The sequence below is a fragment of the Mus pahari genome, chromosome 10 (assembly GCF_900095145.1).
Source record: "Mus pahari chromosome 10, PAHARI_EIJ_v1.1, whole genome shotgun sequence".
Taxonomy (NCBI): domain Eukaryota; kingdom Metazoa; phylum Chordata; class Mammalia; order Rodentia; family Muridae; genus Mus; species Mus pahari.
This window is the reverse complement of record NC_034599.1, coordinates 62,867,838-62,895,046: the sequence shown is the minus strand read 5'-3', so window position 1 is coordinate 62,895,046 and position 27,209 is coordinate 62,867,838. Positions and strand designations below refer to the sequence as shown.

General features: G+C 39.3%; 1 protein-coding gene across 4 annotated transcripts in view; it reads right to left on the bottom strand.

Annotated features, from left to right (window-relative positions):
* Nucleotides 1-27,209, bottom strand: part of Vps13c (vacuolar protein sorting 13 homolog C) — a 155,572-nt gene that overhangs the window by 54,961 nt on the left and 73,402 nt on the right. For 2 of the 4 annotated variants that reach the window (XM_029543807.1, XM_029543808.1), the window contains 20 exons: nucleotides 26,909-27,025; nucleotides 25,558-25,661; nucleotides 25,220-25,387; nucleotides 24,476-24,780; nucleotides 22,471-22,618; nucleotides 21,581-21,689; nucleotides 19,581-19,652; nucleotides 18,268-18,401; nucleotides 16,819-16,975; nucleotides 15,918-15,997; nucleotides 14,928-14,987; nucleotides 13,998-14,157; nucleotides 11,958-12,071; nucleotides 10,814-10,917; nucleotides 10,305-10,472; nucleotides 8,215-8,519; nucleotides 6,380-6,527; nucleotides 4,403-4,553; nucleotides 2,458-2,567; nucleotides 822-991 (listed from right to left, as the gene is read on the bottom strand). In XM_029543807.1, the coding sequence (XP_029399667.1) occupies nucleotides 822-991; nucleotides 2,458-2,567; nucleotides 4,403-4,553; nucleotides 6,380-6,527; nucleotides 8,215-8,519; nucleotides 10,305-10,472; nucleotides 10,814-10,917; nucleotides 11,958-12,071; nucleotides 13,998-14,157; nucleotides 14,928-14,987; nucleotides 15,918-15,997; nucleotides 16,819-16,975; nucleotides 18,268-18,401; nucleotides 19,581-19,652; nucleotides 21,581-21,689; nucleotides 22,471-22,618; nucleotides 24,476-24,780; nucleotides 25,220-25,387; nucleotides 25,558-25,661; nucleotides 26,909-27,025 (2,884 nt within the window). The remainder of the gene's footprint in view (nucleotides 1-821; nucleotides 992-2,457; nucleotides 2,568-4,402; nucleotides 4,554-6,379; nucleotides 6,528-8,214; nucleotides 8,520-10,304; nucleotides 10,473-10,813; nucleotides 10,918-11,957; nucleotides 12,072-13,997; nucleotides 14,158-14,927; nucleotides 14,988-15,917; nucleotides 15,998-16,818; nucleotides 16,976-18,267; nucleotides 18,402-19,580; nucleotides 19,653-21,580; nucleotides 21,690-22,470; nucleotides 22,619-24,475; nucleotides 24,781-25,219; nucleotides 25,388-25,557; nucleotides 25,662-26,908; nucleotides 27,026-27,209) is intronic. The other 2 variants (XM_021206145.2, XM_029543809.1) reach the window with 1 other exon arrangement.

Genomic DNA, 27,209 nt, shown 5'->3' with positions numbered 1-27,209 from the left:
AAAAGAACTCACTTGATATGCACTCACTGATAAGTGGATATTAACCCAGAAACCTAGAATATCCAAGATACAATCTCCAAAATACAAGAAAATCAAGAATAAGGAAGACCAACATGTGGATACTTCATTCCTCCCTAAAATAGGGAATAAAATACCCATGAAAGAAGTGGCAGAGACAAAGTTTGGAGCTAAGACGAAAGCACACTTTCTTTATGTGTTCAATTCTCTGAAAAACACAGGGTTCAGCAGAATCCAGAAAATAGTCAATGGTGCCCAAGTTTAAATAGCAACATAGACTTTCACACACACACACACACACACACACACAAATACAAAATACGACACATAACTTGAGAAATTAAATATCATACCAGACTGATACAAGTTCATTTTTCAAAATGAGTTGATAATATGGTGATGCTACAGAGTATATTACTGATGAAAAATTAAAGAACTTCTGTAGAATTGTTTTGAAAGACAAAGTAAGCAAGAAAACAAAGGGATGCATGAGTTTAAGGATCCTAAAACAATAACGATAATTCTGCCTACTAGCAGTAATCTGGAAAACTACATTACCAACCCATGTGGATTCAACAATGAAAACTCCTTTGGCTCTCACTGCTAAGCTGGCATTTTGTTTTATTAATAAATTTCCCTTTCATTTAAAGTTTGAGGCAGAGAAATCAGAGAGGGCTATGTCTCCTCTTGCGACTCGATTGTGAGACTATGACCCAAGGCTAGACCCTTCTGAGGGTCCCACTCCTCACAGAGGCACGCTGGCATCCACCTGAAACTGCACAACAAACTCTGAGTTGACGAACCTGGAGGTCGCTCTCTCGATCCCTTCTCGGAGATCATCGAGCGTGCACGTCTTAAGTTTAAGGCTGACATTCATAGACCCATCCTTGAACATCTTCCCAGCAGAAGCCATCAGGTGCAGTGTGAGCTCACCCAAACGGAAACTGTCATTATGAAATGGAAGCCTGGACTCCTGTGGTACATTTGTCAAGCAAAGGAAAACAAGATCTTTAAATATTACATGAGTTCATTTAAACACATTCCTTAACTCAAAGCTTGAAAACAAATCAACTCACAAAGTCTCTAAGTGCAGAATCACATAGAATCACTGAGTACACGAACACAGGTGAGTACAAGGGTGCGCTCAGGCATCTGTCTGCACCCTGGGCACACTGGGCACTACTCAACATGTGCACTGACTCCAGACAGTACAGTGAATGTAAGGCACTGTGAATGATAGTACGGCTGGCAAACAGAGTGCTTTTAACTTATAAACACAGACACACAAACTTGGGTAACTATTGATTAAAATAACCTGTTACACAGCTGATGCCTGTAATACACAGGCATTTCCAATCAATCCCTGATACAGATGATCTTGAATGAGTGTTTTTTAGATAAAGTGAGGAACATGTAGTACAACATTCAATGTTTCTAAGCAAAATGAGAGGCTCTAAGTGGCTCCATGAGAATCACCAAGGACACACACACTGTATTGCCCACTGCCTAATACAGATAAAGGAAGCCACTGCACTACACATATGAGCTAAAGAACAAAGCCTGAAACAAAGCAGTGAGAGATGTCAGGAAATGGGGGATATTTACCAAAAGAAAAGTGATAGTGTGCAGTGTCTGAATGAGGAAGGCTATAAAGAAAGAAGCCGAAAATGGCGGCAGCATCTTAAGGCTGGATCAACAGACAACCATCCTTAAGTGAAATGAAGAGTGTAAGTTTCACTGTCAGTAAAGGCATTTGCTGAGGCTTGCATGAACACCAAGGGCTAGAGATTTAGGCAGCTCAATGCATAAATGACAGATATTATCACAAAGCTCAACCATAGAAATATATGAATATTGTATAACTTCTAAAAACTATAAAGTGCAAATTAGCATATGAAATGCACATGAACATGGGTATAAAATCTATAATAAATATAGATCATGGGCATTTATATGACATATTATTGGCATTAAAATATGACATAATGAATTTATAAAATAAAAATATTTATTATAAGATATTATGTAATGCAAAGTGGCTTTTTAAAATACTTTGATCTACTATATAAATGCTTATCTATGACTGACTGAGATATAATCATGAAAAGCTCCAAAGACAGTATTAAATTATTCTTCCTAAGTAGTGATGACTACTGATGCATTAAATTAAGCAAATGGCCTGTTGGTCATATGCAAAATTTCTCTATCAGTGACGGATAGAACGCATTTGTGGCTGTGTTCCTAGAAAGAGAGAAACCCTCCGCACCTTTCCTTAGCCTGGCAGGGTTAGAAACCCAGCAGCCTACAGACCCACACACACTTTTCAGGTGAAACAGTGGTTTGTAGATGCACTGAACTTTTTTAAAATGAAAAATGCCAACATTCAAAAGCTGAATACTCTCAAGAGCAAAGGATTCACCTCAGGAATGTCCTCCTTACCTGACAGTTATCACTGTTGTAAAGGATGATGGAAAGAGAGTCAAAGTGGAAATCAAACTGAAGAGTGACGGTCTGGTCCCCGGGGGGCTTTGGGTCCCCTGGCTCTTGTTCTGATGGTTCAAGTGTGAGTAAGAAAATCACAGAGCACTTATGGAGGTACATCACTTTAAACATTTAAAAACTGGGATGATAAACTGTTATTCCAAATTTACACCATATTTAAATAACTCACTAGACAATAAAAATGTCAATGACTGATCACTATATATTTAGTTAAGGGCAAAGTGTTAGGAGTAGACTACAGGAAAAAAATGATCTTATAAATAATTTCAAGACAATGTTTTGAAATGACCCTTCAAAGTAAGGATAGTTCCTGCAGTAACCACAGCACATTTGTCCTAACTGGTTCGGTCATGCTCAAGACATTATGAAACTGAGCATACAGTGAAATCAAACCCTGCCTAAGCTGAGAGGCTGGCCAAGATTTTCTGTGGGCTCAAGACACTCTCCACGATCTCTGATGCATCTTAGAAGAGAAGATTAGCAAACTAGCAGAGCTGGAGCCATTGGAATACTGACATGAAGGGACCCCAGAAGGAACTTCATTTTCCTTCCTATCTTTAGGCAGGAAGGACACACAGAACAGATCCTGCTACTGTGCTCAGATATAGCAATTCTATAATCCTTCTGGAGACTAGGGGTCATTCTTTAGGAAAGTCACCTCAAGTTACTAGAAAATCAAAGCTTTGCAGACTGGAAAAAACCTGGAGCTCTGGCTCCATGGTTTCAGAAAAGAATTTCTGTTCCAACCTTCACTGTATTTGTGATTCACATCTGAACACATTTATATTTTCCCAGGTGCCCCATTAAGCAGAAAGTGAGAACCAGAATCACAAATTTGATCACAGCTAAGTTTCCTCATCTCCACAGTGCCCTGTCTAACTTTAACGACAGCCTACTTACCTAGCACCTGTCCATATCCAATACAACCCAAACTCAAAGGAGTCTGGTCTCCTCTACTTAAACCAGAAACCTTTCACACATTATCTGAATCCCAAAACATGCCTTGCCTACATTATAGAAGTAATGCTGATATCATAATAGTAATCGCAGCTTTAACAGTTAACCCCTTGCCCTGAGTCTCATAAAGGACACAGAACAGTCTAGAGGTGTTCATGGGCACAAAGGGTATTTATCTTGCTTTAGTTGTGGAAATATCATCCACCGACTATCTCATAAAACATCTGCTAGCCACCTTAATGGCTTTAAGTAAAGGAAAATGTAAAACTGGGCACAGCAGAGCACACCTGTAACTCTAGCACCCAGGGACTCAATCAGAAGAACCATCACAGGTTTGAGGCCAGCTTGGCTACACAGTGAGAGTCTTCCTCAAAAACAATTAGAAAAGAAAGAAAAATGACTGAAATTATATTCCATGTAGCACTTTAAATGGCTGAATTTAAAGGGCCACAGAGCTCTTAAGACATTTAACTTTAATGATCCAAACCTGTCTTGCACTCACAGCATTATTGTCCATGAAGGCCAGGCATAAAGCTGCTACTGTAAGAGAATACCTTCCTTCCTCGTGTTCGGTCACATACCAAGATCCTTCCTCTCTGAATTATTCTAATATCTTACTACACTGCCTGCCTGCTTTGAGTTTTCTCTCAGTGTAGACCACCTCAGTGCCTGGTGAATTTAGCATATTTAGCTTCCACAAGCCAATCACAAATAATCACTATGCAGGCAAGAACAACTGACTCTCCCCTCACCATAGACAACACATACAACCTCCTGGGCACTTTAGTAGGCAGCCCCAACTCCAGCAGGCCTTCCACAGTAACCACTAAGAGTAGTAGGACCTTTTATAGCACACTGTGTTGGAGAGCTGACACAACAATGATGAGTTTTCAATACCAACACAAAAGCCTGCCTCAGCCTTTACCTTTAAGATAGTCAGGCCCAGTCCGAGCATCTCTCTTCACCCGGGCAGCCTCCTGTGCATATTGTGTAGGGCTTGGTTGTGAAGAAGCCTCCCCAAGGTTTTCCAGCAGAATTTTCATTAAAACTGTCAAGTCATCTTGACTGAGAGCAACCTGAAAACCACCATAATTTGTTTATGCGACAGAAGAAAAAACATAGTATTATGCCTTTATAGCTATTATTGATGAATGAGTGATTCATCTATTTTTGAGAGAGAACACGTGTGCTGAGCATCAGTAGAGATGCATGCCTCCAGTGCAGCCAGATCCTCTGGAGGCCAATGCCCTTCCTGCCTGACCTGGGACCACAGCACCCTCTCCTAGGCCTCACTCCATCCTCCATCCTGCCCCTGTCTCGTTTAACCCGCACCAGAGCCTTCACTATGCTTCCCTCCAAGCTCAGTCCAGAGAGGTGTTCAGTTTCTGACCTCTACCAGAACTGAGATGATCTCTTGCTCTGTAGCTCTGTTCTTGGCACAGACATAACTGGCTATATACAAAATATGTTTCTCTTAGAAGCAATACTACCTCTCATAGCCATATCTATATCTTAGCAGAAGCAATACTACCTCTTACAGTCATATCTTAGCAGCAATACTACCTCTTATAGCCATATCTAACCAACTACTGAGTACTTTCTAAAGCCATCATGCACACCAGGAAGGTGGCATCTCCCTTTCACCGTTACAAAAAAGGTGAGATGAAAAGACAGAACAAAAACCTCCAGACAGATCTGTAGCAGCTCCAAGTCTTTAAGCTCTGTGTGAGCCAAGTTTCTCAGCTTCTTTAATGCAAGTCTTTTTTATCTTTAGGACATGAATATTACACCTCTCTAGTGGAGAGCTGAACAACACGAAGCAGCTAGACTGAAGTTGACTGCCAAAGGCTATTAAGATCCATTAATTCAAGCTTTGCTTTGAAGCTTCACATCCTTCTTGGACCACCCACCCTCCCCACAGCACATACAGCAGTCTGTAGAAAACACATACATGCAGACTCTCCACGCTCTGTCTACCTCCCTGCCTAGGTGATGGTGGGGGAACACAAAGCACCAGGTAATAGCCAAGAACCTTTTGCTTATCCCAAGCCCAGACCTCTGGTAACAAGTGTGGCATCTACTTTAAAACTTCCTTGGGTATCCACTCCTACTTGTGATGTCACCCAAGGTGACAGACCTGCCTGCGGATTAGCCAACGTGAGAAACTGTATCACCTACTGCCCTTCCATACATCTGGAGGACAAGGCTGAGAGGTGAGCCCCAGGTTTCTAAGAACTATCCAAGTGATCTACTGGAAACACACTGCTGGGGTCATCTAGTTATATCCTTCCTAACCCTTGACCTCAGAAACCCAAACAGACTCAAACTACACCTCTAAAAATACCGCTGCTTCCCAAATAAATGCACATGTCTGCTCAAGGAATTATTTCTAAATTGTAATACTAGCCAAGCTATTGTGCCTCAATACATGCAAATCATGCACCAATAAAACATTCCTAAACCTAGAAAGAACACTTTTCTTTTAATATAGTATCTGAGCCTCACTTTTAACTCTCTGACAATTTCACCACATTAAGAAATTAATCAGCTGGGCGTGGTGGCACATGCCTTTAATCCCAGCACTTGGGAGGCAGAGGCAGGTGGATTTCTAAGTTCGAGGCCAGCCTGGTCTACAGAGTAAGTTCCAGAATAGAGAAACCCTGTCTCGAAAACAAACAAACAAACAAACAAACAAAGAAATTAATTAAATTTTCTAAATTAAGAAAGATATTTTCAGTAGATCCCTATTGGCCAGATCCTGGTTTTACCAAACACCTAACTAAAGTGGAATAAGAGACAGTATGGGACAAGGACAACCTCACTGCTGATTTTCAGGCACACCAGGAACTGTGCTGTCAGCAAGGCAAGCTTCCCCAGCTCTTTCCACAGTTCACATGCTCACCTGCATAGGCTTAAGTTCGCCTTTTATCTCCATGCCTGGAATCTGTGTGTACCATGCTGCTGACAAATTCCGTTGTATGGACAAAAGCATGTTCACTGGTTTTAAGATTTCAATGTCATGCTGAGGTGAATCAGCTTGTAAAACAGTTCTGAAAGAAAAAAAACGAGGATTTTTTTTTAATAATTCTTTTTTTTTTAAGATTTATTTATTTATTATATGTAAGTACACTGTAGCTGTCTTCAGACACTCCAGAAGAGGGGGTCAGATCTTGTTACAGGTGGTTATGAGACACCATGTGGTTGCTGGGATTTGAACTCCAGACCTTCAGAAGAGCAGTTGGGTGCTCTTACCCGCTGAGCCATCTCTCCAGCCCGGATTTTTTTTTTTTTTTATAAATATCTACGTACTTTTAAATTTACTTAAAATGAGGACTGCCATGTTCCAAATGCTTTTATAACACTTCCCTAAACACTTAAAAGCTGTGATCACAATTATTTTAGAACATGTTTCCAGATCAGACTTACATGTAGAGCTATTGAAAACAATAAACTCAGACAAACTTTGAATCAGGTCTGAAGAATGTGTCTACGATCACCAAGACAATGTTGTGTATACAAAGGCCATACCTTGTCAAAACTGAATCATAAGAAATTCACTGTGCATTTATCCCTAGATATGGTTCTCCAAACTCAAAGAGAAAAGCATATCAACTCTACAAGTTACTGAGCACATAACAAGAGCTATTTCTAACCTGTCTGCCAATAACCCTTCATATAACTGAGTAAGTACTGCGCCTCAATAGCTTCAAGGCTTTCTCTCCCATTGTGATTCAGGGACTCTGGGATGCTTCACTGAAAACTACATGTAACAAGGTTTAGGAGCAAGCATTTTAAATTGTATTAAATCAGGAAGGTCTCTCCCACAAAGAAAAATAAATAGCTATGTGGAGCTTAGGAAAACAAAAATAAATGCTACTGAGTACACTAGAGTTTACCATCTTGACATACGCTCTCATTATGTTGACTACGCTCATCTCAAACTATGAGCTCATGCCCCGCTCACCTCAGCATCCTGAATAGGTGGGAACAGAGGCATGTGGACCATCCCCATTCCTCATTAGGAAATTTTAATTTTATAAACATTTTTTTGTTTTTTTGTTTTTTTTGTTTTTCAAGACAAGGTTTCTCTGTATAGTCCTGGCTGTCCTAGAACTCACTTTGTAGACCAGGCTGGCCTCAAACTCAGAAATCTGCCTGCCTCTGCCTCCCAAGTGCTAGGATTAAAGGCATGCACCACCATGCCCGGCTTTATAAGCATTTTTAAAAGAATGAAAAGAATAACCATACTGCACAGACCCTACAAAGCACACTGCTATTAACCACTGGTCAGAGAGCAGCAGTCACAGTCTCCTGATTGGAATAAACAAAGAATGAGAGTTAGGAATCATCACAGTAATTACTGCAGGGAAAAACTGTATCACAATGCACAGAAAGCAACCCACAGCTCAGTGACACGCGTGTACCTGGAGAGCTCAGTGACACATGTGTACCTGGAGAGCTCAGTGACACACATGTACCTGGAGAGCTCAGTGACACATGTGTACCTGGAGAGCTCAGTGACACACATGGACCTGGAGAGGCCAGTGGCACATGTGTACCTGGAGAGCTCAGTGACACACATGTACCTGGAGAGCTCAGTGACACACATGGACCTGGAGAGCTCAGTGGCACCCGTGTACCTGGAGAGCNATGGACCTGGAGAGCTCAGTGGCACCCGTGTACCTGGAGAGCTCAGTGACACACATATACCTGGAGAGCTCAGTGACACACATGTACCTGGAGAGTTTCAGTTGCGTGAGCTGGATGTTCATCTTGTCAGCCACTGGGGGAAGAGTGAGCTGCTCCACAGAAATCAAGCTAAACTTGTTCTCAACTCTGATCAAGCCCAGATCTGCTATCACAACATTAGGTGACACCGAAGACTGGGGAATGGTGATGACAGGTGCTTTCAAATTGACGTCCATCAGAAGCCGGAAGCTCTTCTGGGCCAGGTCCTTCACACTGGAGGCTGCTCTCTCTGCAGCCTGGACTGTGGCTGTGCTCAGGGCTTCCTTGGCAGCTTGAAAATTGTTGAGGAAGCTCTGTTAGGAGAGAATGACGGGTGGACTGTTAGGAGAGAATGACAGGTAGACACAGTCCCCAAGGAAATGAAAGGGAAGCTCAATGGAGAGGACACAGGAGAGAAATGTGATTTATGACTTAATCACCATTCTCCTCAGAACAACCAGGCACCTTAAACTGGAATTTAAATGATAAGGATGTTGGACAGCACTCTATCCCAAAGCAGACTCCACTCTGTACTTTCAGGTTGCAAGAGCAGAATTTAATCTCAGCAACTAACGCCTTAGCAGCTTACTCGGGAAGGTTTTGTAATGTACTAGATATGCAAATACGGTTGTCTATCATCTGGCAATCATTAACAGGAATCAAAAGTCATTTGTAGTGTATCTTAACTACAAAGATACACTTCACTTCTATTTCAACTGAAAATAAAGTATTTTCCAAATGAAGAATCTAAAAACAATATTCTTAGCATGCATCCATTAATCATACAGAGTGACTTCATCTCTCTCACTACCCACAAGATACACCCATTCTAAAAACACAAACATGATGGTTTAGGTATGAATGGATGACGAGCTCGTGAACTGGCAGGTTAAAACTCTTCAGACCAAGATTTGTAAGGACCCCGTAAAACTAAGAATTTCGTGGCCTTGTTTATCAAAAATACAGTCAAAACTCTAAGTTTCAATATTTATTTTTCAACTGCATGATGACTTTTTGGCTTTCTACCAAACAATTAATATTGAAAAGTCCTAAATTAAAATATTAAATCATACAAACAATCAGATACATAAAAAATAATAGCTAATGAGTATAGTGTTGCACACCTTTAGTTCTCAGCACTTGGGAGGTAGAGGAGGAAGATTAGGGATTCAAGATCATACTATGCTACACAGTGACAGTGAACCTGAAGCCAGTCTGGGCTATATGAGATCCTGTATATTAAAAAAATATGTATATGTATGTGTATGTATACATACAAAAATAAAAATAAAATATCAAAAAGTACTTTAAAAGCACTATGAAAATGTTTGAGAATGATAGATTATACATTCAAAACAATGATTAAAGCTAATTGGTAAAGGTCCTTACTGCCCAAGCCTGGCAACATGAATTTGATCCCTGGAACCCATGAAAGGTAGAAGAAGAAAACTGACTCCACAACGCTTTCCTCTGGACGGCAAACAGGATGTTGTGGTATGAGTGCCACACACGTCATACATGGGTACATGTACACATAATTAATTTTAAGAATGAACTTCCATTTGCTTTACCAGCATTCAAAAGGTTTACTTAGTTAGAACACTCTGTTCAGAGTTGAGGTGTCTACAGCCCTTCATTATGTCTGAACCCTAAATGTTCCTTAAGGAACCTGTACTGGGGAGTGGACTAGCAGGCTGCAACACCACTGATGGCACCGTGACCGTTAGAAAGGATGGCCTGATGGCAGGAAGGGTAGTCACTGGGAGCATGCTCTATACTGGGACCTGGCCCCATCTCTCCTTTCTGTTCCCCAGCATCCATGAGGTCACTGGCCCTGCCCAGCACACACCCTCCTTCAGAATGGTCTCCCTCATCACAAACTCTAAAACAAGAGAGCCCAGCAATGGAGGGAAAACTCTTAATCTTCAAGTCCAAATAAGTCTATTCCTGTTTTGAGCTATTTATTTCAGGCGTTTTGTCAGGTGATGAGAGGCTAACAAACACATCCCAGCAGTGAAAATGTAACTATCTAGGTTCAGGCACATAGCTACCATACTTATACTTCAGTGAGAAACAAAAACAAGTAGAAATGAACTTACCAAGAGAGACATAAAGAATTTATGAACATAGACGATCTGAATGCAGCCCACTTTGAGACTAAGTCTACCGTCCACTTTAGACATATCACCATAATTCTCTCCTTCTGTGGCATCTGGATACAGACTCATCTGGAACCTGAAGACTTCATCTCCCAAAATAGAGACAGCCTGACATTACAAGACAATGGGTTATTAGGTCAGAGCTACACAAGCCTGCTCCCTGGACCCTCAGGACAGTTCCTGAGCACAGGAGCCTGACAGGTGAAAAAGCCACACGGATATTCAACATCAGCCAATGCTATCAATTTCTATAAATGTCACCTCATTAATAAAGTACTGACCCACCACTGAGCTTCTGAGGAGTAACTTTTCAAAATCATTACACATAACCTCCCATCTTCATCTGCAGCTCTAATATGAACACCAACATGTCAGACAAATAACAAATGTATAGTGGCATCTGGCCCCCAAAAGCCACACTACAACACAGAAATCAGTTTTGTGATTACCTTTTTGTGAATGGACAATGAATCAACATTCATAACTATGATATTCTTAAGTCTGGCAAATACATCAGTCTGCTTTGGCTTCACAGAAATTGAGGCATCCATTCCTACAGAAAAGATACCATTTACAGATATTTCCTTTTTGTAAGCAACTCAAAAGCACTAACATACAACTGAAATACAAGAGAAATGAAAAGTACTATGGAACATGTTAACACAATCACCTCACATGTATGTGGTATCTAAAAAGGTGGAACCGCTTTTAAGTCATCATACTCCTCATACATAACAGTTGAGAAAATTTAAAAATAAAACCAAAAAGTTTTAAATAAATTAGTGACATATTCTCTGAAAACATTATGCTATACGTTGGTTTGACCAGAGCCACTCACTTGGGGAGACTTAGTATTTTCCAATGCACTTCATAAATATGTGTTTTTAAAACTGAAACAAACATTGCCTTATGGCTAAGAATCATTTCTACAATAATTTATATCTATGGTCTAATCATCTAAAGTCAGAAGTTTGCCATGCTCATTATATCAAAGACAAGAGACTGCCTACAACTAAAACTTGGTAGTGTTTGCTGAATATGGCTGATGTTTCAATCTTCTGAAACTGCTTACAACATCTGATGCACTTGTTCACACACAAATAAATCTATCAATGTCACCCTAACAACAACCTTTACAGGGGGGGAAGTAAGGAACAAAAAGTTAATTGTTCAACATTAGCCTGTGGTTAGCTTCAAGGTCTGAGCCATGCCAGCCTTCTCAGAACTTAATGTATAACCTGAGGCTGAAGTCTCAAATCAAAAAAAGTTTAAAATGTCTTTTACAAATTAATTTTGATAAGTCAAATATGCTCAAAATGCAAGAGTAATGACTTTTATTTTTTCCCTGTGATAGTTACTATGATACTCACCTAAGTTTAAAGTTCTCTTATTCTGTAAAGCAAACCATAATAAAAACCTTAAGCCTCAGATATATTCTGAAAATTTTTTAATGGATAATGAATATCTCATGTCAGGAATAAATCATAACAAGTTTCAAAGTACATTTGTTCAAAGCTTGTGTATATTTTCAATACAAAGTAATCCAGCCATCTTTCCACCTTTCTAATATACTATGTAAAAAGAATTACTTACCATGTATTTTAATTTCTGCTATGTTACTCTTCTGATCACAAATGAAGATGTTAAAGGCATTTAATTCAGCTGTGATCTTCAAATCAAACACATCACCCTCATTAGAGCTGGGCACTGAAAAGCAGTGGAAACCAGAGGTCAGTGCTGCATGATACACAATGATGAAAAAACACAATGTACAAAATCACACAAATATACAAAAGGAACCACTGAAGTCGTTGTTAAGGCAATATAAATACGGATTTTGCCACTCAGATAAAACCTAGCAAGCTGTCTTTCAGTTATGAATAAGGGCAACCACAACTCCTTGATGGAACCATTCACTAGGTGAACATGCTCCTGATACTGTTTCTCCCAGGGAAAAAAACATGGAAACCCTCTAAATTAGAGTCTAGAATATGGTTAGTACAAAAATTTTAATTAGTCACATCACAGTATACCAAAGGATAATTCATGAACATTGAGATAATCAATGACATTCACTATTTAAGAATTATTTATGTTCTTTACATGTTCTTTAATAAAAAAAATCCTGTTTCTTTAGATTATCATGGGTCCATAAGTAATTCTACAACAGAGTCGCCAAGAAAACTACGTAATGTGTTAAAGTTTAAAAAAAAAAATCACCAAAAATTGTATATGTAAGAAAATAGTCAAGCTGAGTGTGTTAGCAAATCCTACATTCAAGAGACTAATGTGGAAGGATTACCTGAGTTTGAGGCTAGCCTGAGCTATTACAAGAGCTCAGCCCAGTCTGGGATATTTAGCAAGATGTTATTTTAAAAAAGATAGATAGATGGATGGATAGATAGATAGATAGATAGATAGATAGATAGATAGATAGATAGATGAAAGAATCACAACTAAATGGGTTTAATTGTGTGTGTGTGTGTGTGTGTGTGTGTGTGTGTGTATAGGTCCTTATTTATTTAGAATACACTTTCCCACGACTCTGTCTTACATGCAGGAAACAGAACTTTCCTATAAACAAAAAGCATAGGGGCTCTCAATTTTTAATCCTAATATTATAGGCTGTTTTGTGCCTCAATATCTAATGCAGGATAAAAAAGCCATAAAGTCAAATTGTGCAGTAAAACCAGAGAACAGTTCAGTTGGGCTAATGCTATGTGGACATTGAATGTAGCTTGAACACTGGCCTTGCAATCACTCAGATGCGCTATGAATGATGTGTGCATATGTTATAAAGAGATGACATTTTTAAGAAAACTCTCTCTTAAAGATCTTAATTTGTTAAGTACATTATGATAGAGAAGTCAGGTGTGGTGGCCACATTTAGGAAGCTCTCCCATTCAGGAGGTTGAGGCCAGAAGATCAAGAGTTTGAGCAAGACACTGTCAAAACAACAAAGAAGGTAAAATTCTGCTCCTAACAGCATTATTTTTCTATGGTTTTAAAAGTTCAGGTCCTTTTACTAGATTGAATAGTACTAAAACTTGTATACTTATGATATCAGTAATATAGATTTAATTCAAGCTGAGAATTATCAGAAATTTACATAATCTTAAAAAGTTAATTAAATGTTTGAATTAAATTCAAGCCCATGTTCTTCATTCACTATTTTATATCCAACATTTCAGAATACAAGTAATGTACATGGTGAACATAGACCAAGTTTTATGTGTGACTGAAAGAGAGAAGAGATCAGAGGTCAAACTAGTGCCCAAAAAGGACTCACAGCAGCTGTGCACAGCAGCACTGATTAAAAAGGGCATCTGTGGCTGAGCATGACAGACACCATGTTTTAACTTCTTACCTTCTCACTATTACTAGACAGAGGCTGAAAGACGCATCGATGCTAAGAACCTACAAATTCTATTTTATATAAGAGCCAGAGAGCGAAATCCCCTGGAAGTACATGATTACTATTAACATTTATTTCCAACTCTTCAGGCATGCAGTCCTGTAAGAATAGAAGCTGCTTTCTTCTGCAGCTACCATCATCAGTTCATCAAGGTGTTGACATTCATCCTAGCTGTAAATATGAGTTATTCTATGAGAACACGTAGGAGAGATTGTTACCAGCTTTGATGGCAAGACTTCTGGATTCCCCCACGAGTGGCTTTAGCTCAGATTCCTTCTCAGAGGAAGAGTCAGAGGATGGAACAGCAGATGACAAAAAATCCATGAGGGAAAGTAAAGCTTCCAAATGAAGCACCAAGTCCAAGGACGAAAACGAAACCTAAGGCAATGAACACCAGAAACAAGAACTTCAGGGATGTTCACACCATTGTGGGACGTGCTATGCTGATGGGGATATGCCACTGAGGGTCATTCACTCAACTGGAGGGGATGGTGGTCATGTCAATGGGGACACAGTTACACCACTGGTTGAGTTTCAGTGTATGTAACTAACACAAGAATAGTTCAACCCTTTCTAAACAATTAAGAGTGACTTACTAGTATGATTTTAATCCTTTTCATTACTATTATACTGTCAATCTTTACCAAGCAACAAACCAATGTTCTCCCCGCTCCCAGTGCAGACATTAATTCTAACCTCAATCAAGCTTGATGAGGCTTAAATGAAGACACAAGAGTATTCCTACACTGACTACATATGCCCAAATGACTGTGTGTGTCTGTACTAGACTGTACACTATACTCATCCTTCATCTTACTCTAAACCTAAAACCAATACAGAATTCAAATGTTCAGTGTTGCCAGCAACATCAGGCCAAATAACTATATTGCACTAAAGTAAACAAAATTCCCTAAAAATAAAAAGTATTTGTATATTCCACAATTTTCAATTCAATTATTTTAAAATAATCTTTTCAGAAACAAGTTTTGACAAGACTTTATTTCAATTCTATATGCACTAATTTGACATCTATTGCTACTGCCCCCAATTCTAATTTTAGATCTTACATCTTACAACTGAAAATGGCATCAAGCTCCACTGACTGTCACAAAGCTAGTCTTAGGATGAATTACAAAAGACTTGCTTACCTTCAGCTTCTGTTTGGTGTTATCATGAATGGTCTTAAAGTCTGGTCCATCACTGTCTGCCTATAAGCAATTGATAATTAAAACACTGAGTTAAAAACACTAATATTTAAACATTGAAAACATATATATTTTGCAACTTAAGTATGCTATTAAAAACCAACAAGGATGTTTCTTACAGGCAAATAATAATATGCACCCAAAACTGACCACATAAATGTGTTCTACATACTGTAGATGCAAAATCCAAGGTTCCTTCCTTATTCTACTCCGAAGATGTCAGTGCATATAATTAGGTTAGGTAGGCCCATCCGAATGGGAAAACTGCTGCTACCTAATTTATAATACAGCTTGCCTCAGGACATGGCTCAGCTTTGACTGTTCACTCCTATTTATTCAATTCCCCAAGGAAGCTCATCAGGTTAATGGAGTATAAAAGATTTTGATATGCTTCTATAATTCATCATCAATCAACTTGGACTGAAAAACTTAGGGAAGAATTCAAATATTAAGAATGAGAGGAAAATAAGTAATTTCATATATTTAAATATTGATCCTAGACATGAAATGAGGTTTGTGATGCTTAGCTTTAATTATCAGCTTTACAAAACCTAGAGTAATCTGGAAAGCAAGTCTCAATGAGGGTTGTCTACATTGGGCTGGCCTGTGGACATGTCTATAAAAAGTTTTCTTTGGTTAATTGTTAGGGTCAGAGCCAGTCCACTGTGGGCCACACCATTCCCTAGGCAAGGGGTCTTTAACAGTATAATAGTAGGGAAAGAGCGCTGGGCACAAACAAGCAGGAAACACATAAGTGTCCATGTCTCTGTGCTCTTGACTGTGGTTGTGTGATGTCACTGGGTGTTTGAAGTTCCTGTGCTGATTTACCCACAATGATAGACTGAATTATAAGGTGATAATATCCCTTTCTCCACTAAACTGACATTCTGTCAGGATATTTATCACAGCAACAGAAGAAACTAGAACAGTCACCTTGATGAACAGCATTTTCAGGAGGGTTCCATCAGACACATCAGAGGTGTTGACAATGTGCAGAGGCTCCCCTTTAGAATCTAGAAGGGAGAAGACAAGCCTGATCTTATCATCCCTTCAGCATCGCAAACATCTTGTAAAACAGACCCGGCCAGTTACACCGAGAAATGCTTATCAGGGAACTGTACATAAAACAAGCAAATGTATTATACTATCTACAAATCATACCACAGTAAGTCTATCTTTGTAAAACTGGAAAGAAAAATCGAAAACCACAATTAACAAATCTAAACAGCTCTAGTCAATAACATCTCTTATATATAGCATCACAGGTATTATCCTCATGTGAATAAACATTAACAGAAGAAATAGCAGCTATAAAATACAAGAAGGGATTATTCTCAACACAAGTTTATCTTCTCAAAAACACTCCACAGAGTCCTTTAGAAACTTAAACAAGAACTTTAAAACTCAGATAGCCCCAGACTTAGACAGTGAACTGACCATTAACCTCAACTTCATAGTCACTTGGGAGGAAGCAAGACTAGCAGTTGAGGCTATGTATCTCCTTCTATATATTTATACTTTGTTTAACATTTACTTTTTACAAGCACACATTAATGTAATTTAAAACAGACCTTACCATTCATGTGATTTGCAATGAAATCAATGTAAAGTTAAGTTTCTTAATGAATTAAGTTTTCAAAAGGGGTCTTTGGGTTCTGGGATTTGACTTCTTAATGTCACTACAATCATTTAGGTGGGATTTATTACAGCATCACCAACACACTGGATATGTAAGGAATAGATATAGCACATAGAAGAATGCAGAAAATGAGCCCTGTGCTTATACTGGTTTTAAGACCTGCATTGTCTTTCACAGATGGCCCTGCACACTTACCAGGGAAGTCGAAACACCGCATGGTAATGTTTCTGAGGTATGCTTCAGCAGTCATGTCATGGGCTTTTACTTTAGCTTCCATCCCAAGATGCAGGATCTTTAGTTCATGTAAGGGGCTTCCTTTCCTTTCTGCTTTTTTCATCAAAGTAACCACAACCTAAAAGAATGAGCATGGATTATCATGAACTGCTTCACTACTGTAGTGTCAATAAGAAGCGAAATAAAGAAATTCACACAAGAAAAAGGTATTCTGAGCCTAAAAAAAATGTCTATCATTGTTTACATTATACGAATTTGAGATACCACCACTGTTTTCTGACTTTCAAAGGTGAAATATCAAAATAAGTAAATAAATAAATAAATAAATAAATAAAATTAGCTTAATTAAATTAAAGGGTGCATGGTAGAGTGGCCAGAAGGGAGACAGGTATTGGTCCAATCTTAGAAGTCCTAACTGATTAGCAGCTTCTGTCTAAAATTCTACTGAAAGCAGCTGCTGGTTTTCACACTAATCTCTAGGCAAGGCTTCTTAACCTTGGGTGCTATCCTGACCATAATAGGTCACGTGAGCACTCCTGTCTCTACCCACCTGTATACAGTAACAGCATAATACCAAATACCCATCTAACAGGCACAAATTTCTACCCTCCAGCTCATCCAGATCTGCAGGGATGGAACTGCCACAGTATATATAATAAATGCTGGGAAAAGAACATATGCATTTCTATGTCTAACCCTTTCTACCTATGCCCATCCATTCTACTGAACTGGCCCCTTTCTTCATTCCATTTTCTCAAACTATTTATTTACTTTACTTTACAAACTCCACTCAAATGTCACTTCCTCCCAGAAACCTCTCCTAACCCCCTCTGCCTGTTCAGGTGCCCAGTCACTACCATTTATACTACAGACTCTGAAAGTAGCCTATCCTGAGCATATTTTTAATGGAAATGCACTATTATATTTAGAACCTATATATTTCCTCATTTTTCCTTGGCTCTGGCATGCACTGCACAGCTGTTGAATAGATAAAGAGAGAAGAAAATCCATACTGAAGCAAGATAGCATTTTTAAATGTATACAATCTATGCTTTCTTTGCTCTATGAAGAGTTTCTAACATTCATTTACAAAAGATTCCTTTATCTCCCTTCGCTTGCTCTTCTTACAAGAAAATCCAATGCAAGCCACATTTTAACATCCTATACTGCCTAAAAAGCAAGTTACATGAATTGCTTCCATTTCTCTCTGAGAGAGAGAGAGAGAGAGAGAGAGAGAGAGAGAGAGAACTGGATCCCTAAAATGTAACTGATTCTTAATAAATTCTCAAATTTTAAAGCACATTAACAGTCTTAAGGTTTTTTTCATACATATTACCTATAAAATTAGCTTAAAAGAAATAGCCATAATCTGTTCATCTCACTTTATAAATATGTGATAAAATTACACACCTCTTTAATTTCGAAGTTCAACAGAACATTAATGATGTCTACAGGTCTGGTCTCCTCCACTCTGGCTACTGGCCCACCTTGTGTGGTGTGCACATCCTGCGGAGTAGAGATTTCTCGGCAGGCTTTAGTTTCACCTAAAGATGTTAAACAGAAACATGTGCTTCTATTCTTTCATTTCTTTCATAGATACTTGCTGCAAACTTGAATGAGCACCTTCAGATCCACAAATCCATATCAGCTCTCAGCCTTAGAAAGCTCATGGTTTAGTAAAAGAGACAGACATGGTGAAAGTCAGATCGAAGAATCAAGCTGAGCCTACTCACAAGAAGCAGGCAAAGGTTAATGGGCTTGGCTATCAAGTGCACAGAGAAGACAAGGAGTGAAGACATATTAATATGAACTGCTCACATGGAGCAGGAGGAGTCCTCCACAGAAGGGACAGCGCACCTTTTTAGAAGTAAGAATGAAAACCATACAGGCAAAAATGATGGCCCATGGCAGGGTCTGCAAACAGAGAAGACTGTAGAAAGGCTAGGGCATGAGTTGGGTAACAAAATACAAGGCTAAGAAAGAGAAAGGGGCCATGCATGCCAGTCTAGGAAGGGAAGGGAAGGCTCCATGGTTGATGCTGTTCTGAAACACATGCATACCATGGCGTGCAATAAAAGTGTTTTCTAACCTATAACACACAAATAATAAAGCTAGGATTTGTTATATTTGTAACATATTCCAGACGCTTCATGATAAGCTATGCATTGACTGTCTTGCTGAAGTCTTAAACCATTCTTCTGGAGGAAGAACTTCATTGTCCCCAACTCACAATGAGCACAATAATTTTTTAAACGAATTTGGAGCCTTGCCTACTGTTATATGCAAGGGTCAATCCAAGTCCATCAGTCTGACTTGACAGCCTTCACTATCAACTATACAGTTGTCACCACAGCATTGCAGTTAACATCCTGACCACCAATTCAACACACCAGAGCCCCGCAGTATAGTATACCAGAAACCCACATGGAAAATCTACCCTACTCACTAATACCCTTAGGAAGGCAATACATCTATCATCTTATTTCAGAACTGCATCAAATAAAAATAACTGTTAACAGGTTTGGGCAGTCACAAAGAAGATACCCAAGTAGTCAAGAGGCGTATATAAAATAGCTTACTTGGTTAGTAATGAGGACCAAGTGAAAACCACAGTACGGGACTGTGGACATGGCTCAGTAGCCAAAGCACTTGCCATGCAAGCAAGGGGACAAAAGTTTGGATCCCTGAGAACCAAGTAAGAGCTGAGTGTTGTGCAAGCTCACCTGATCCCAGCCACGTGGGCAGAAAGAAGAATCCCTGGAGAAAAGACCAGTACAGAAGCCACCTGAGTGAATCTAATGAATCACGGAAAAGAAGGCAAACATCATCGTGGCTCCACTTATGAAATTCATGAGAAAGCAAGATTAAGCCCTGAGTATCAGAGGTCAGGAGAGCAGAGAGCTCTGAGTGGGGCAGGGGCAGGGGCAGGGGCAGGCAGGGTCCGTCTCAGCGCAGGACCCAGGGAGAAGGATGCTGAGGATTGGGCTCTATCTTGCTCAGAGTGAGGATGCAGGTGATTCTGAGGTGAACACTTAGAGCTATAGGCTTAGACTTGCATGCAAGAAAAAAGTGAAAATGTACAGTGATGTAATGTTCACTCAATCAATGGGCAAAAGTTTCACAAAATTGATAAAACTGTTAGAAAGATACAGAAAACAACACGACAGAGTACAAAGAACAAGTTCCTCTAAATCTATAAAATTGTAAATTAATCAGAACATATTATGTTATCCATGTATGAAATTCTCAATTAAGTTTTAAATTTTAAGTTAATTTATAAAAACCTTGTATTTACTTAGCTCTTAGTTAGATACGAGTTATATTAATAAAGATTATACACCCTCTCACTGGTGAGACAGGACAGGTATGCACACAAAGTGGATATCAAGGGACATTTCAGTGCAACATGGGTAAGAGTAAAAAACTTAACCTGAATATCTATCTGTAGAAACTTGCTAAAAATGATGATTCTTCAACAGAATTTAATACCAGGAAATCATTAAAAGCACTGAGGGAAGTCACCACACAGCACAAACATGGGTATGAGATATATATAACTCCAACTGTTAGTTTAGAAAAGCACTAGCAGCCGGGCGTGGTGGCGACGCCTTTAATCCCAGCACTCGGGAGGCAGAGGCAGGCGGATTTCTGAGTTCGAGGCCAGCCTGGTCTACAAAGTGAGTTCCAGGACAGCCAGGGTTACACAGAGAAACCCTGTCTCGAAAAACCATAAAAAAAAAAAAAAAAAAAGAAAAGCACTAGCAAAGGGTAGCAAGCACACACACAGGTGCCATCACCTGTTTGAAAAGAACAAGGGTGTATCCTGTGTGCTTAATATATTCGTTATGTGTGCATACACGCATGTATGTTTAAGTAAAAATGCCCATAACTAATAATTTAAACTTCCTGCTATTTTTATTTTACTATGTTTACTGTGATAAGCATTAATAATTTAAATTCTTATACTTTACCCCAGTCTTATTTAAATATCAGATAGAATACCATGCCACAGCCTAGCATTCTTCTTTTTTTTTTTTTAATACACAAATTAAGACTTTTTACAGAGATCCAACACTGGCTAATGGCCACCTTTCCTAATGACCTCCCAACGCAGGCGTCTTGGAAACAGGCTGAACATGAACCGTCTGCTTAGCTACAAAGAGACACTAAGCCCTCAGTCATGCTAGCATCCAACAACATCTTGTTATTTTCTTGGCAAAACAAATCACAATTTGTAAATACATATTTGTGCACTATATGTTTATTGTGTCTCAGGCTGGAGATGTAACTCGATATTATGGTGTGCACCACAGCACGGCCAAGACCCTGGTTCAATCCCTACTGTGGCAAAACAAACAAACAAACAAAAAAGGAACCACTTTAAAACCTGAAAACAGGGCTGGTGAGATGGCTCAGTGGGTAAGAGCACCTGACTGCTCTTCTGAAGGTCCCGAGTTCAAATCCCAGCAACCACATGGTGGCTCACAACCATCCATAATAAGATCTGACTCCCTCTTCTGGAGTGTCTGAAGACAGCTACAGTGTTCTTACATATAATAAATAAATAAATCTTTAAAAAAAAAAAAAAAAAAAAGCCCTGAAAACAAGATTCAGTGTGTACTGAGCTACAGAGACACATGTGCGTGCGTCACTGCCGTCAAGATCCAGTGTGCTGAACTAGAGAGGAGCACTTGTGCATGAGTCACCACCATCGGACTCTCACCTATTTCTTGTATTCTGGGTTTCCCTTTATCCAAGCTTTCAGTGGCCTCGCCAAGATTTTCTGCCAGTATTCTAAACAGAAGATTAAGATCCTCTTGATTTAGACTAACCTGTGAATAAATGAAAGAAGATCATTTCAAAATGAAAGAACTACAGAATAATCTTAACAGGAACGGAGACGTGACCAGATCGGCACCTGAGGACTTTACTACTAGCTTCACTTTCACTTCTACAATTTTAAATAAAATATTTAAAACATATAAATAATAATATTTGCAAATCAATGTTAGCCCTATTAGCTAACATTGATTAATTACTTAAAGTTAATTATACCTAAAGAAATCTTGGCCTTTTTTAAATAACAAATTCTGGAAACTATCACTCTTTAAAAAAATACAATAGTTATCTGAGGCATATTTCAATCTCATTAAAAACAAGTGTGTAAATAATACACATTATTATGAAAGACAATGTAATAGTAATTTGTGTACAGATTTATTTTTTATTTATTTATTTATTTATTGTAAATACACTGTAGCTGTCTTCAGACACTCCAGGAGAGGGCGTCAGATCTTGTTACGAATGGTTATGAGCCACCATGTGGTTGCTGGGATTTGAACTCAGGACCTTCGGAAGAGCAGTCGAGTGCTCTTACCCACTGAGCCATCTCACCAGCCCTTGTGTACAGATTTCTGCAATGGGTGTATAGCAGATTTAAAAGTTAATAATACTTAACCAAAGATTAAATTCTACTGGAAACTTTGTTGGACAAAGTTTCACTAAAATGTTTCTTTCACTATTCAGTAAATAATCTGCACTTTCCTTGTGCATATGAGAAAGGTTTCAGGTTTGAAACGTCAACAGTGAAGTTATTTTCATGCATGTACTTACATTCATTGAATCAAGACGCCCTTTAATCTCTACAACAGGCACTTTATGGTACCAATTCGCAGCTAGATTCCGACTTACAAAAAACTCCAAGTTAATTGGGTGCAACAGCTGAATATCAGGGTGGGAGGTGCCTGGCTGGATTGCTGTCCTAGTAAACAGGAGACAGGCTGTCACAGAGAGAAATGAACTATAGCAGCAAGCAGATGCCAAGTGTAATCTGATGCTCTAGATACCAACTGATAACTTGCCTGCCTCTACTTCCCGAGTGCTGGACTTAAAGGCATACACCACCATGCCTGCCACCCCCCACCAATTTTTTTTTTTAAAAAGATATTTTTTCTTAAAATTGTAGAAAGAAGAACTGAGCTAAAAGTTGTTTCGGTTTTTTGTTTGTTTGTTTTAAATTCATAATGCTGCAGATACACAAGAAATAATCAAATTCATCATTCTAGGAATAATATAGTTTGTGTCATATTACAATCCTTCACGCAACAATGGGCTATGTCTACCTGAGTGTTCTGCTAAAATGAGGAAGCAGAAAAGGTCCTACCACTTAGGGACCAAGTGCCTGTCACAAAGTCATTCTACAATCCATTTAATCCATCAGCATTAGGCACACCTACCAGGTTACCCAGCAGACACATAACATGCAGATAGTCTACCCATCCTACATATAACGTCCAGGCAGTTATGCAGAATACTTAACGTTTCATAAGATGGTGAATGACCCCATCAGCCATTTCCTCATCAACTATACTTCCTACAATTTGAGACTCTCTTCTTCCTACTTGTAAGAAAATTTCCTGTATTGTGTGTCTTGACTGCATTGAGACATGCAGAAGGACTGGCCTAGGCTGATGACCATCACACTGAGATGCTCACAATGACCCTGTCACTGACATGCATGTCCTCCGAGCGCATGCTTGTGGTTAAGCAGGGGACAGCAGTGTATTTGTTGGTACTGAGACTAAAGACACAACAGTGATGGAGCAGCAGCACAGGAAATCAGGGAATCAGAAAGCGCAGCTATCGCTGAGCCATTTCAGAAAGCTCCCACAGAGATTCTCTTCTTCACCCACAACTGTCTCTTATTTATTTTGAATAATTAAATCGCCTTTGGTGAGATGAAAATCATTTTTAAATCTTTTTGTGTCTTCACATGCCACACACCGTGAGTACTGAGGACACAGTATTCCTTCACAGCTACCAAAATGTGTAAGCTCACTGAAGTCCTGAGTCACCAGGAGAGCCACCATCCACCTCATGCAGCATGGGCAAAGGACTGTTAGAGAGTAAAGACCTGCTACTGGAGAAACCACCTCAACAGCAGAGGGCCCAGAGGGACGCCATGTGTGATTCCAGGGGTGGGGAGAGGGAACAGGCAGAGGGGGTTACTACAGTGAACATCACTGCAATAACTGACGCCACCTCAATCCTGATCCATATTACGTAACAGCGTGCCAATATTAACTTCTAGAAACTACTATTCATATCACAGGTTAACAAGAATAAATGGCCTTACTTTGTGCAATACACATTAAGGCATTTAGGGACACAGGATCAAGGTGTATATTCTATTATTTCATTCTCTCTCACTTGTATTTTTTTTTAATTTTTTAATTTTTATTTGAGATAGTGTCTCACTGTATAGCTCTGGCTGTCCTGGTACTCTCTGTGTAGACTAGGCTGGTCTCAAACTCAGAGATCTGCCTCCCGAGTGCTGGAATTAAAGGTGTGCATCACTACACCTGGATCAGAGTTCCATTCTCAAATGGTTAGCAACCACTGTTTTGGACAGTAATAGATACATTTTTTAAAACAAGTAAGGTAAAGAATTAAACAAACTGGCAGCTCTACATGTAGGATGTATACACACATGCACTCCAGGTGACCAGAGTTCTTTGCAACTTTTTATATAAGAAAATGGTTCTCTTTAAGAAACATGGTGTGAAAATCCCATGAGAACATAGTACATACTTCATCGCACAGCTCTGGCCATGCGTACCTAGAGAGTTTCAGTTTTGTGAGCTGCACCTCCATTTTGTCGATCACTGGAGGATTTGCAGCATCTTCTCCAGATATCAGACTGAACCGATTGTGAACTCTAATTAGCCCAAGATCTACCACGACAGCATTAGTGGAGAGAGAGGACTGCGGAATGACAATGACCGGTGCTTTCAAGTCAATATCGACAGAAACACGGAAGCTTCTCTGGGCGAGATCCTTCACGCTCGTGGCCGCCTTTTCCGCAGCCTGGGCAGTGGCTGCACTCAGCGTCTCCTTGGCCACCTGGAAATTGTTCAGGAAGCTCTGTGGACAATATGTAAAAGGAGAAGTTCAGAAGCAGGGCATCTGTGAATAAGCCTACCTTCTGCTCACATGCATGCAATTTCCTCTAAGGGTCTTTAGAGTTGAGCCCTATTCTAGTGAACAGAAGGAACTGCGGAAGGCCATCCTCAGTCACATGCTGCCCAGCTTTGAGCATCGATCCATCACTGGGGTGTGAACACATTTTCAACACTTCAGCATTCAGACAGCGTCTGTGTGTTCCAGAAAACCAGTTTCAACCACAGACAAAAATCATTCAATGACTTAGATTTCAAGAGTTGGAGAGGACTTTTGGCTACTACTTTCATACATAAACACCAGGCATTATCAAGACACCCACCGCCTAAAGCCCCAAGTTTACAACATGTGTAATCACAGCCCTACGGCTTCTCGGGGCAATGTGGACATATAAACACTTTACCAGCAGTGACATTAGGAATTTATGAAGGTAGACAATCTGAATACAGCCGACGTGCAGTGCCACCACGCCATCCACGGTGGACATGTCAGTGTAGGAGTCCCCTTCAGTAGCATCCGGATACAAATCCAGGTTAAAGCGAAAAACTTCATTCCCAACTATGGACACAGCCTGAAAAGTCAGAAATGTAAATGTACTCTCCCCAGAAAAGCAATAACAAAACAAAGCCTCAGTCAGAAAAGGCCTGAAACTATAATCTTCATAAATATACATTTAATTTTTAAAATAAAGTCTCTATGCAATAATCGAAAGTTAGTGACTATCCATTCCGTGTTACATACTTTCTTATGAATTGTTTTGGGATCAACATCTGTGACAATAATGTTTTCCAGCCTGGCAAAAAGTGACTGCTTCTTTGATTGAAGAGAAAGAGAAGAATCAAGGCCTGAAAAAAATTAAGCATTGTAATTTCTATAAATATATCAAACATTTCATTTCATTATGATTTGTGAATATACAGAATGTCTAAACTCACATTAGTAAATTTCCTGTTAAATATTTTTAGTTTTCTAAATATCAAACTTTTTTTGGTTATAATCTAATTATCTAAGCCCTACTCCTTACTAGGGAACAGGAGATAGCAGGCTGGGGAGAAAGAATCACTGCTCTTTGGGGGTGTGAGCACTGGTAGGTTACCCACGCTCCCAAATGTGACCTCTCATCCGCGTGCACTCCAGCAGCACTGTGGGATTTAGTGGGTAACTAAGTGTAATAAGGAGACATGAAGTTGAGAGGGGGCACGCTGGGAGCACCTGAGAGGAAATTCTCAAAGAATAAAAGAAGTAGAAAAATACATTACATATCATTTTCCTATGACATGAAAAAGATTCCTATTATCTTGAGTGTATAATAAAGTGTTTTTTAAAAGGCAATAAAATAAAATATAATTACATTAATTTTCAGTTCTCTAGGAGGAAATCTAGTGCAAAGGAATCAATTCAGAATAAGTAAGCATAAAATGCATTTTTATGTCTTTATAAATATGAAGTCATTTACATGAAGACTGTGCTGGCTAGTTTTATGTCACTTGGGAAGAGGAACTCTCATCTGAGAAAACGTGTCCATAAGAGTAACCTGTAGGTAAGTCAATAAGGCACTGCCTTACTTAGTGATTGGTATGTTAGGGTCCAGCCCATGGTATGTGGTGCCACTCTGGAAGAGTGGTCCTAGGTTATAAAAGAAAGCAGGCTGAACAAGCCACGTGTGGCAAGCCAGTAGGCAGTATTCTATCTATGGTTTCTGCTTCAGTTCCTGCTTCCCAGTTCCTGTCTTGCCTTTCTTCAGTGACAGACTGATGTGGAAGTATGAACTGAAACCAACCCTCTCCTCCCTAGGCTTTGGTCCTGGTGTTCACCACAGCAGTAAACACCCTGCCTGAGGTGAAGGCTACAAAAGGTTTGTGAACAAAGTTTATATAAGTAGGTGTGTTACCAATTTGGAAAGGAAAGAAGAAAACGACACCAGCTAGAATTTGGACACCATCTAATCCTAAGCATCCAGTTCAGCTACACCCTGCAACTGTTTGCAGTTCAGAGCCCTCTCCACACACTTTCTCTAACACTGCAGAAAGAACGAAGGGAAGGGGAGAAAATGCTTAGTGTTAAACAGCTGTAAAATATTGCAACCCTTTACCTTGTATCTTGATTTCAGCAATATTGCTCTTTTCATCACAAACCGTGACAGAGAAAGCGTTCAGTTTGGCAAACAGCCTAAAGCCAATCACGTCACTATCTCTGGAGGGCACCATCACTAAAAATAAAGCAATGGATTCTAGTAAGCTAAACCCTACAGAAGTTTCTTCGTGTATTTTACATTATATATATGAGTATAAAATATTTATAAAACATAAAATAAATGTTATACAAAACACAGACATATAAAAACAAAAAGTCTAGAGTAAATAGAACATAAAACTCAAAAAAGTAAAGTAATG